At 41.8% G+C, this 12,397-nt stretch overlaps 1 protein-coding gene across 1 annotated transcript in view; it reads right to left on the reverse strand.

The window, feature by feature from the left end:
- The window catches only part of KIF13B (kinesin family member 13B), a 205,660-nt gene that overhangs the window by 131,112 nt on the left and 62,151 nt on the right, over positions 1-12,397 (reverse strand). The window contains exons 3-9 of the mRNA XM_073673434.1: positions 11,834-11,846; positions 10,445-10,505; positions 9,998-10,090; positions 8,348-8,528; positions 8,082-8,169; positions 7,583-7,717; positions 1,468-1,580 (exon numbers count right to left, since the gene is read on the reverse strand). Coding sequence (XP_073529535.1) covers positions 1,468-1,580; positions 7,583-7,717; positions 8,082-8,169; positions 8,348-8,528; positions 9,998-10,090; positions 10,445-10,505; positions 11,834-11,846 — 684 coding nt within the window. The remainder of the gene's footprint in view (positions 1-1,467; positions 1,581-7,582; positions 7,718-8,081; positions 8,170-8,347; positions 8,529-9,997; positions 10,091-10,444; positions 10,506-11,833; positions 11,847-12,397) is intronic.

The raw sequence follows: 12,397 nt of genomic DNA on the forward strand, positions 1-12,397 counted from the left end.
CGGGCTTTAAAAAAAAAAAAAAAAAGTCTCCATTATGGTTTTTCTACAATGCCAATTTACGTATTCCCAGGAATAACCCACCTAGTACATAACATACCTACCCCAGCCATCAGATGCCTCCAACAGCCTTGAGTGGATCTGTGATCCACCCACGGCTGCTAACCAGTTAAATGCCGCTGTCAATCACTGACAAGAAGAAAGTCATTGATCCCACCCATCAGCGTCCTTCACGTGATCGCGGGGTGTCAATGTCATAACAGTCATCACGATCCTCCTGTGAACGCCGGATTGTGACCGGCATTCATATGGAATCGTGATTTCTGCTATACATAGCACTGCTATGTGTAGAACAGGCAATCGGAGGATCGCAGCTACAAGTCTCCTAAGGGAACTATTAAATAAAGTAAAAAATACTTTAAAACTTTTTTTTTTTTATTAAAAAAAACTAACAAGTTCAAATCACCTTTTTTGCCCCATTAAAAATATAACCATTAAAAAAACAACAACACATATTTAGATTAAGATAAATTAATCTGATCGGTAAATGGCATAACGAGAAAAAAAAAATCAAAACAGCAGAATAAATTTTTTTTTGGCTGCCGCAACATTGCTTTACAATGCAATAACAGGCAATCAAAACATTATATCTACTTCAAAATGTTATCAGTAAAAAATATCAGTTCCGGGCACAAAAAAAAGCCCTCACCCAGCCCCATTTCCCAAAAATTAAGAACGTTACGGGTCTAGGAAAATGGTAAACGCAAAAACTTTTTTTCATACAAATTTTGTAAATTTTTTTCACCGCTTAAATAACAAATAAACTACAGAAGTTTGGTATCGGAGTACTCATACTGGCTTGTAGAATCATATTACAAGGTCAGTTTTAGCATTTAGTTAACATGGAAAATGAAAAACCCAAAAAACAATTGTGGAATTGCACTTTTTTTTTTTTTTTTTTACACAATTTCACCACACTTGGATTTTTTTCCAGTTTTCCAGTACATGGTATGGTAAAATCAATGGTGTCAGTCAAAAAGTACAACTCATGCCGCAAAAAACAAGCCCTCATATGGCTATAGGGATGGAAAAAAAAAAAGTTATGGCTTTGTGAAGAAGAGGAGTGAAGACGAGGAGGAAAAAACGAAAAATGGAAAATCGCCCGGGGCTGAAGGGGGTAATAAGACGTAGATGGGGAGATATATTTTTGGGATAAGTGTAAGCTGATCCTCTGGAGTAGCTCTCCAGCATATGTTCTTTGGCGTGGCACCTCGGCATTGTGTGTGAGCACGCTACACGGCAGATTAAGCTTGCACAGTGAGCGCTGATCACACGGTTACCTCTGAATAGACGCAGCTTATAGAGGACACTTCACTTAATGAGCCCTGACCCCCGCGCACACAGGCGGCAGGTGCTCCGCAGACTGGCGGCAGGTGCACTGCACACAGGAGTCAGGTGCTGCGCACTCACTTGTTGATGTTGCTCCCTTCTTTCAGTCGTTCCCCGGCTGCTCCAGTCTTTGTCGCTCGCTCGCTTCCAGCTAAATCCACCAGGCTCAGCTTACTCACTTTCTCACCTGAGGTCTGGAAAAAAAAAAAAACACACAAAAGGATGTTAAATAATCATCGTCGGCAATTATGCACACCATCCTCTATCATTACAGCATCTACAGCGGAAAAAGTGCGTAATATTCTGCAACAAATCCAGAGAAACATTTTCAAAAAAATATATATTTTTTTATTTTGAAATTTAAAAAATATACAAATAGTAAGAATTAAATTAAAAATATAACAGCAATTTAGTAAAGCATCTATAGAAGGAATTGTGTACAATTCTTCAGAAAATTCAGTACAAAAATACAATTTAATTGTTTTAGATTTTAATTTTATTTAACGTGCTTCGAAATTGAAAAATCATTAAAAAAAAGTACTCATTTGATCATTTATAAAACATTAACATAACACATTTATTATGTCTGTAATACTCTCCAATAATTTCAGTAATGCAGGACTCATGGAATGCAATTAAAAAAAAGTGACAAAATTTTGGTGCAAAAATGTCCTCCAGTCCCCTTTCCATTCGCCAGCACAAAAATTCCAGATGCACATAAAATCACTCCAAATTTTGCAATATTTTAGCAAAACGTGTTAAAAAGTTCGAAGGCCATTAAATCCAGATATAAAGAGCAATTTTCTTTTTGTGCAACGTTCATGAACCACAGTCGCCATTTTGCAAAATTTGGTGAAAAACAAAAAACGTTAATGAAGACCAAAGAAGTGACTTAAAAAAAATGCAAATGATGAATCGGGCCATGACATGCACCCAGAAAATGCCATACAGATGCCCTGAAGGACACTAAAGCTGACCTCCGACGCTGGAGACAAGGGGGCATCAGAGGCATCTGGCAGCCGGCTATGACCAACTATGTGTTTTAATCTGATTTACAAAAATTATGCCTAATTTGCCTAAATAAAACCCTGCCTTTTATTGGTGGGATTGTGAGTCAGTTAAACTCAAATTAGGGGGGGGGGGGGACATGTACTTGTCACTATTTATATAATTGTCTACGATTGGACAGGAAGCCACACCACTAGACACTGGGAAAATGATGCCCAAGTCTGGATTCAGAAGCGTTACTATTGAGAATTGCAGCACGTGGTACAATAGCAGTACTTCAGCTGTGGATTTTGTATGTCTAAATACTGCCTAGGCCTCGTTGCCCATAGCAACCAATCAGAGCTCAGGTTACATCTTTGAAAGTGCCTTAGGAGAATGAAAGCTGCGCTGTGATTGGTTGCTATGGGAAACAAGGCACTCAGAACGAATAAATGGATGATTTACTAAACAAAAAATATAGGGGCGCTGTGTATGTAGCCCGTATGCGATTTTAATGGATGCCTCGGTATAGAATGGCGCTATACACTATGGCAAAGTTGTAGAAAATATATATATATCAATGCACACCAAAAAAATGTCTGCTGTGGTTAAAACCAGCAAACCCATTCATATGAACAGACCGCAGCGCTGAGTGATGAAGCGCGTTGTTTTGTCTTCACAGCTTATACAGTAAACAGGGAAATCCCTCGTCACCCGGGATTATCTGTGTATCAGATAAGAGGAGCACAGGAAACATCCATTACGGACAGGACAGATCCATGTAACGGAAGCGGATGGCAATAGTCTCAGGTCTAAAGTGACGTGAATGGGACATATCAGCGTAGGACGGGAGCCGCAGCAAAAAAAAAAATAAAAAGGGTCCTGTAACTGATGATTGAAAAAAAATTCAAAATACATAAAATAAGCAAAAAAATAAAGTAAGAAGGAAAAAATAAAATAGCAAATCAAATAGTAAATAAGTAGAATTAAAATAAAGTCGAAAAATAATTGAAATAAAACAAGTAAAAAAAATACATAAAATATCAAATAAGATAAATAAATGAAAAATGCAGATAAAAAAAAACTATCCAAAATTATAAAAAAAAATTAAAAAAAAAAAATACAAAAAGTTCTCTGAACGTATTAGATTTTTTCCTCGTGTGAGCGAAGTATGACGGAGGGTTTGTTTGCACTGCGTGTTACCACTGTAACCGGAGAGTGTGACGAGCCGCTGACATCTCCAGTGTACACAGGCACAGATTGGGCTTCTCCAATAGATGTGATGACAGCCTCGGCTGGTGATGGGCGGCCGGCTCATTATCCGGGGATGTTTGCAATGACCTCTCCATGTCTTAATGACTGTTCTCACACTTTCATCTCGCCCGGTGAGCAGTTTTTTTAAAAGGAGGTAAATGGGCCGACCGACAATCCCCAGAATAAAGCGGAAAGGAGACAAAGTGTCATGGCGCCTTCTTTGTGCCCACTGCCAATAGGTTCAAAGAGAGAAATTTACAGGCCCCTCGGCGATCAGACATTGATATGACATATCCCAAGGATACGGTATCCATGTACTTCTCGGGACAACCCCTTTAAATAGCCCCCATATAGGGACAGAAGCACATGTACCCCGTTTGCTAAAGGGTCGATCAGCAAAGTCAAGAGTGAGACCAATAAAATTGTTGCTCCCGTGGTCTCCGCTGGGACCGGAAGTGATGACGACTAGCCCAAAGCCAAAATCAGTGGCACTCCTCTCCTAAAATACTCTGAGCTGCTGCATTCCGCTCCTTCCACAAGTAACTTTCACCCTGAGATCTTAAACAAAATTCAGCACATTCCTCTGCTGAAATCCTCTGTGCTGCAGGGGAACACTGCTCCTTTCAATAGGTAATGCAGCGCTCAGGTGACTGAATGGACAGGTCATTCTCACTTCTAATCCCAGCGGAGCCTACCGGAGTTGGAGTGGTGCTGTTACCCCTTATTAACCACTGGCAGGGTTTCAAAAGAGGGGTAAAAAATGTGATTCCCAAAATAGTGCATTGTTCCCTATGCACAGGATAAAGATGAACTTGCTAATCACTGGGAGTCCAACGATCGGCTATGAATCGGCTATGGAGCGGAGGTGTGCATGCTCGACTTTTGCTCCATTCATTGCCTAATGGATTGCTGGACATTGTGGCGGGCTGTATTATTAGGGAATAACCCATTAAACGCTTGTGAAAAGATTTAGTGATTTTCAATATTTTTTTTACAATAGTTTTTGGCGCTTTTTTTCCCCCTTTTTGCCAAATTTTTAAGTCTAATAAGCCTATGGGAAAAACAGTAGAAATATAAACAGGATTTTTTCATTATTATACATACATTTCTTAATAAAAATATATATTTATATTTACGGAGCCCCCCCTGCTCGAGGTCTCTCATATGTGAAGGCGTCTTCTCCCAACAGTAATTGTAAGATCTCTCCACAGACAATCAATAGGATTTAGATCCGGACTCATTGCTGCCACTTCAGAACTTTCCAGCACTTTGTTTCCATCCATTTCTGGAGGCTTCTTTAAGTATGTTTGGGGTCATTATTCTACTGGAAGACCCATGACCTAGGACGCAAACCCAGCCTTTTCACACTGGGCACAACATCACTACCCATAATTCTCTGGTAATCTTCAGATATCATGATGCTTTGCACACAGTCAAAGCACTCAGTACCAAAGGCAGAAAAACAACCCCAAAACATCTTTGAACCTCCACCATATTTGACTGTAGGTACTGTGTTCTTTTCTTTGTAGGCCTCATTTCGTTTTCAGTAAAGAGCAGAATGATGTGCTTTACCAAAAAGCTCTATCTTGGTTTCATCTGTCCACAAGACGCTTTCCCCAGAAAGATTTTGGCTTTCTCACGTACATTTTGGCAAACAGCAGTCTAGCTTTTTTATGTCTCTGTCAGCAGAGGTCTCCTGCCATAGCGTTTGATTTAATCCAAATGTGGAAAAGTTTGCGCTGACACTGATGTATCCTGAGCCTGCAGGACAGCTTGAATTTCTTTGGAACTTGATTGGAGCTGCTTATTCACCATTCGGACTATCCTGTGTTGCAACCTTTCATCAATTTTTCCCTGCCGTCCACATCCAGGGAGAATATCTACAGTGCCATGGGTTGTAAACTTCTTTATTATGTTGAAACCCGAGGACAAAGGAACATCAAGATCTCTGGAGATGGACTTGTAAATTTGAGATTGTTGATATTATTCAACAATCTTGGTTCTCAAGTCCTCAGACAGTTCTCTTCTTCTCTTTTTGTTCTCCATTCTTAGTGTGGCACACACAGACACACAATGCAAAGATTGAGCCAGCTTCTTCCCCTTTTATCTAGTTTCAGGTGTGATTTACACATTTACATATTGTCCCCACCTGTTATTTGCCACAGTTGAGTGTGAACGAGCGTCACATGACTCTTCTATATAATGCATTTTTGACACAGATGGGATTTTAACATCTGGCTGCAACTTTTTTTGGGAAAAAAAATTGCCAGAATGTTTCTGTGAATTCACTCTTTTATCACATCATTCATAAAAAAAGGTTGAGGGACTCTGCAAAGTGCCTCTATTTTGGGACTCCCCCCAGCTTTAGTTAGAAATACCCCCCTCCCTGTAAGGTCAGAGACCCTGGTCACTGGCAGTAATCCCCACGTCTGGCAGCCCCAGCTCTGTAGTATGTGGTAATCAGCTCTGGCTCGCAGTCTTGGCACAGTGGGCAGCTGCTCCATGAGCTCATGAACACAGATGTTACAGAGGAATCCCCAAGAAGCCATGGAGGCAGGAGCACAGTCTGGAGGACACATTCCACGTTCTCCTCTGGAGAGGTCATCAATCAGCCGGACCACAAAGGACGGATAATTGGTCGCCTCATCCAGAATGTGAGGAGGGAGGGGAACGGGGGTCTCTATAAAAGTGATCTTGGACTTGGAGAGAATAGAGCCAGGATCGGGCTAGTGGGTGATTCACAGTTCAAGGACAGAGGTCAAGTGGCCAGATGCAAAGGAAGCAGATGACACTGGATCTGGAGAGTCACAGACTGATACTACAGGGACATCACTGCATGCGGAGGAGATGCTGAAGCACATATTTTTCATGTTTGATGTCAGTGAACACTCAAAGCTGAGGGTTTGTTACAATGTATCAGTTGCCGGATACAGTGAAACAAACAGGCAGAATGCAAGTGATGTATCCAACAGCGCAGGGTCTGTGGGGTCCAAGGATGGTAATAAAGTAGGAGAAGGGCATTATTGGTCCGGACTATGTAAGCAAGCTCGGACCGGCCCACAGGAAAACAGGAGAATCCTCCGGTGGGCCCCTATGCAAGAGTAAGCCACTTAAATTAATTAATTAAATAGTTGGCCAATAAATTAATTCACTGTGTATAGACAAAAGCAGGATCTGTTCATTCATTCAACAAACTACCTAGTTTATATTTCTATAAAAGCAGCTTCATGCAAATATTATATTGCCCTCTTTTACTACTGAACAGTGGGCCCCCCAATTCAATGTTACTGGTGGGCCCTTGCCACCCCAGTCCGACATGTATGTAAGAAACCCATTACCTGCAGTGTGGAGGCTGCTGACTCAGCCGTCACCCTCCCCCTGCACCGGCAGAGCAAGTACCGCAAGAATCACCGCTGCAGCGGAGGAAGTGTCAGACGGGAAGAAAAATAACTAAACTGACAAACTCTGCACAAATAAGGTGACAAAACACAAGAAAATGTGCCGACCGCACCGAGAAACTAGCTAATGCAATACAAGGTTAACCGCTAATCTCTTGAAATGCTCTGTGCTGCTGAACACAGCTCCTCACGCTCCAGGCACTTTTCCGTGAAAAGATGATCGGCCATACGTCGAAGTACGTCGGGCTGGTGTCCACAGTTTGGGACCTGGTCTGTTGTCTGCCCTTATTCACACAGAGGTCAACTTTGACACATGGTAAGGTTTTAAATATTAGACAGAGTAGGAACATCCCGAATGGGGTCACCGTGCCGTGGTTAGATGACTTTTTTACTATTTATAATCAAAAACAGTGTTACTAAGAACCCTATGTTATTTAAATGGACTTTTGCTTTTAATTTTTTTTTACAGCAGGGCTCTTGTAGGATTTTTATGGCTGACATTTTGTAGAACGGTAATAGAGAGGGAGTGAAATTATGGGGGTGGGGAGACCACTTACCGCAGACTGTACATCAGTAATGGTGTGCGTGAGGATAATGTTGAAAACTGCATGTGACCGGCTGCTCTCCTCATTCATGTTGGTCGCTGCTACGGTGCGGGATTTGTTCCCTTCAGACATAAGAGACTCAATGTCCTGGAATAAAGAAAAAAAAAAAAAAAAAAAAGACAAAACTCAGCAGACGCTTATCAAAACTATTAAGTGTCAGACACGAGTTGTTTATAAAGGGTTAAACCACTAAGTACATATCACAGACCCCAAAATAAGTGCTGTATATGGTGTCCGGCATCCAGCTGAAAAGGACTCAAGGGAGGAGAGTTGTAATGCTCCGCCTACCCATCCTTTTCAGTTGAATGCCAGGCACAGAACAGTCTTTAGCACCCAAGCATACATCTTGCTAAATTTTCTACTACTTCCGAAAAATAAAGTTACTACTGCCCACATGAGTTCATCAGCTCGACAGCCCAGCTATGTTATCAACGGCAGAGTGAATACTTACCTTGTAACTGGTGACCGCCAGCTTAGAGAGTCCATCCACATAAGGACCGAGAACCTTGTGCTCCCGAACTTTAAGAGACTGTCTGCTTCTGTGAGGAGACAAGAAAAACTGAGTTGTTAGAATGTAGAAGCCATACTTTAGAGGTCATCACATAGGGCATAATGCCCCCCCTAGCCACCTTCTGCCATAAGAGGCATGTTTTTACTTCTCGTAGAGGAGGGTTCTGGTTTATAAGCCAACCTGACACTTTATTAAGACAGTTTTACCCTTTAGGGTCGAGCAGATCGCGGACTTTTTCATTGTAGATTTCCATGAAAGAAACCTCCACTTTAAAGCTCAATTCATCGCTCTCGGCTTTTTGAGTTCTCTCGAACAGAGTGCTGCATAGTCTGGGAATCAGGCCGGGCTGGTCCGCTGTGCCCATCATTGTGTAAGACTTCCCTGAGCCTGCAGGAGAGCAAGGATGGGAGAAGCCACATTGCACCATCAAGACAGAAACAAGCCACATCACATATAAAGTCTCATCACACTGACTATATTCTTGTACACAGGAGCAGTGTTATAATAGCTATATTCTTGTACATAGGGGCAGTATTATAGCAGTTATATTCGTGTACATAGGAGCAGTATTATAGTAGTTATATTCATGTACATAGAGGCAGTATTATAGTAGTTATATTCTTGTACATAGGGGCAGTATTATAGTAGTTACATTCATGTACATAGGGGCAGTATTATAGTAGTTACATTCATGTACATAGGGGGCAGTATTATAGTAGTTATATTCTTGTACATAGGAGGCAGTATTATAGTAGTTATATTCTTGTACATAGGAGCAGTATTATAGTAGTTATATTCATGTACATAGGGGCAGTATTATAGTAGTTATATTCATGTACATAGGGGCAGTATTATAGTAGTTATATTCATGTACATAGGGGCAGTATTATAGTAGTCATATTCTTGTACATAGGGGGCAGCATTATAGTAGTTATATTCTTGTACATAGGAGGCAGTATTATAGTAGTTATATTCTTGTACATAGGAGGCAGTATTATAGTAGTTATATTCTTGCACATAGGGGGCAGTATTATAGTAGGTATATTCTTGTACATAGGAGGCAGTATTATAGTAGTTATATTCTTGTACATAGGAGGCAGTATTATAGTAGTTATATTCTTGCACATAGGGGGCAGTATTCTAGTAGGTATATTCTTGTACATAGGAGGCAGTATTATAGTAGGTATCTTCCTGTACATAGGAGCAGTATTATAGTAGTTATATTCTTGAACAGAGAGGGCAGTATAATCGTAGTTATACTCTTGTACATAGGGGGCAGTATTATAGTAGTTATATTCTTGTACATAGGGGGCAGTATTATAGTAGTTATATTCTTGTACATAGGGGGCAGTATTATAGTAGTTATATTCTTGAACATAGAGGGCAGTATTATCGTAGTTATACTCTTGTACATAGGGGGCAGTATTATAGTAGTTATATTCTTGTACATAGAGGGCAGTATTATAGTAGTTATATTCTTCTACATAGGAGCAGTATTATAGTAGTTATATTCTTGTATATAGGGGCAGTATTATAGTAGTTATATTCTTGTACATAGGAGCAGTATTATAGTAGTTATATTCTTGTACATAGGAGGGGGGGCAGTATTACCGTAGTTATATTCTTCAACCTAGAGGGGGGCAGTATTACCGTAGTTATATTCTTCAACCTAGAGGGGGGCAGTATTACCGTAGTTATATTCTTCTACCTAGAGGGGGGCAGTATTACTGTAGTTATATTCTTCTACCTAGAGGGGGGCAGTATCACCGTAGTTATATTCTTCTACCTAGAGAGGGGTAGTTTTACCGTATTTATGTTCTTGTATATTGGGGGGGGGGAAGTAAGATTGCACTTACCGGTTTGACCGTAGGCAAAGATACAGGCATTATAACCCTCGAAGGCATTCTGGAGAATATTCTCACCAAGGCACTGAAAAACAACATCTTGTCCTATGGAAGGAAATACAAAAATGTCTATTTTTTTCCCTGATAGGCTTATACTCCAGGTGGAGTGGTGGCAGACATGTTTTGCACCTGACTGTAGTTCTCTCTGGTGACCCATATGGAAAGTGCAGCCGTCAGAGTCAGAAAACCAGGAAAGGAGGGAGGTTGTTGCCACCAATTTGCTCCACCATCCTCCATGGGATGTTTCTGGTATTGCAGCTCAGGCCCAATTAAGTGAATTTAGGTAATTAATACCAGACACAACCCATGTGCAACAGGTCCCAGAAAATGAAGATGTCCTCACAATATTATACAGACTTCTTCTGGACAAGCTCCTCCTATGTGGAGCCATCACATTACCTGCAAATTTCTCTGTAACGGACTCATCCATAGACCAGAAGCAGTGATCGTATGCGAAGACCTAGAGAGAGAAAAGAAAAGTATTAGTGACCTTAAAGAAACTGGATACAGGCTCTCATCAATAAAGGCGCACGCCGCCACACTCACTGAGCCACACAGGTGCCAGAATCTCTTCATTGTTCACTTCAAATTCAAGCAAGCTACCCTGGACTCACTGAGCCAGGCTGAGCAAAAAAAAAAAAAAAAAAACTTCTGTCCTCACTGAGCCCCAGGTCAAAAAGAGAACTTCTGTCCTCACTGAGACCCAGGTACAAAAAGAGAACTTCTGTCCTCACTGAGCCCCAGGGACAAAAAGAGAACTTCTGTCCTCACTGAGCCCCAGGTACAAAAAGAGAACTTCTGTCCTCACTGAGCCCCAGGGACAAAAAGAGAACTTCTGTACTCACTGAGCCCCAGGTACAAAAAGAGAACTTCTGTACTCACTGAGCCCCAGGTACAAAAAGAGAACTTCTGTCCTCACTGAGCCCCAGGGACAAAAAGAGAACTTCTGTCCTCACTGAGCCCCAGGGACAAAAAGAGAACTTCTGTACTCACTGAGCCCCAGGGACAAAAAGAGAACTTCTGTCCTCACTGAGCCCCATGGACAAAAAGAGAACTTCTGTCCTCACTGAGCCCCAGGTACAAAAAGAGAACTTCTGTACTCACTGAGCCAGGTACAAAAGAGAACTTCTGTACTCACTGAGCCAGGTACAAAAGAGAACTTCTGTACTCACTGAGCCAGGTACAAAAGAGAACTTCTGTACTCACGGAGTCAGGCACAATAAAAAGTTCTTTAAGCACTCTGCTAGGCACATAAATGAACGTCTACACTCCCCATGCAAGGCACAAAATCCTGTAGTCTGCACACATTGCTGGACTATCTATGTGAAATACTAGGTAACGGAGTGCTCTGCCAGAATCACTGAGCCAGATACTAGGAAACTTTCCTGTACTTATGCGCCAGGACCAAACAAGGCCGTGCTCTACACTCTCTACAGTGACCCTTCTGCCATTTTATCTCTCCGGACACCGGTGACCCCTCCATCCTCTCGCACTTCTAAGTTGGCCTCTAATGGAGCAAAAGAGCAAACCAGTGCATAACAACCAGTAGGCAGTGGGAAGGCGCTGCCGCTAATCATTCCTACACATTACTTCACTGTTCCTTTCTGCAGGAAATGTTTTCATGACATCACATCCTGCAAATAGATCATAAATCAGCGTATAGGGGGCAGTGAGGACCCCAATCTATCTGGTGACATGTCCCCAGCCCTGGCCGTCATCCCCGCAGCTCCTCGCCCTCCGGGGCAGTCAGCTGCTGCACTCCGCCGCACACAGGCAGACTTTACTTACTTTTGGCTGGCTCCTGGGAGATTCATGGAATCCATCGGAGAAGAAGGGAAGAAGCAAACAGAGGAAGCATTAGTAAATATTCCCAGGCTAATCCCATAGGCACGCAGTGAAATCAAATATTATGTATACACAGCTAACATACACAGAGCGGAGGCTGCAACCGGACCATTAAAGCTGCTGGGAAACTACAACTCACTGCAAGCTGGGACTTGTAGTGTCACAGAGCATAAATGCTGCAGCTTACATCTCCCTTGTACACAGGGATACAATCTTTTAAAGTGAAAGACCCAAAGCCTGAGGCTGCACTACTGACAGCTTGTAACAGCACAGAGCAGTGTCATCATAGAGGCTGTGCTGGTCACCATCCACATCAATGTCCCCATATATCCCCATACTTACCACTGCACCAGCTAAGCAAGGGGTAGATATTGATATAGCAAGGGTAGATATTGATATAGCAAGGGGTAGATATTGATATAGCAAGTGTAGATATTCATATAGCAAGGGGTAGATATTGATATGGATAGTGACCAGGAACCATTCAGTGGTGCAGCCTCACTTTTT

The sequence above is a fragment of the Phyllobates terribilis genome, unplaced genomic scaffold, assembly GCF_046119375.1.
Source record: "Phyllobates terribilis strain yellow unplaced genomic scaffold, ASM4611937v1 Scaffold_3__8_contigs__length_932513732, whole genome shotgun sequence".
NCBI classification, from domain to species: domain Eukaryota; kingdom Metazoa; phylum Chordata; class Amphibia; order Anura; family Dendrobatidae; genus Phyllobates; species Phyllobates terribilis.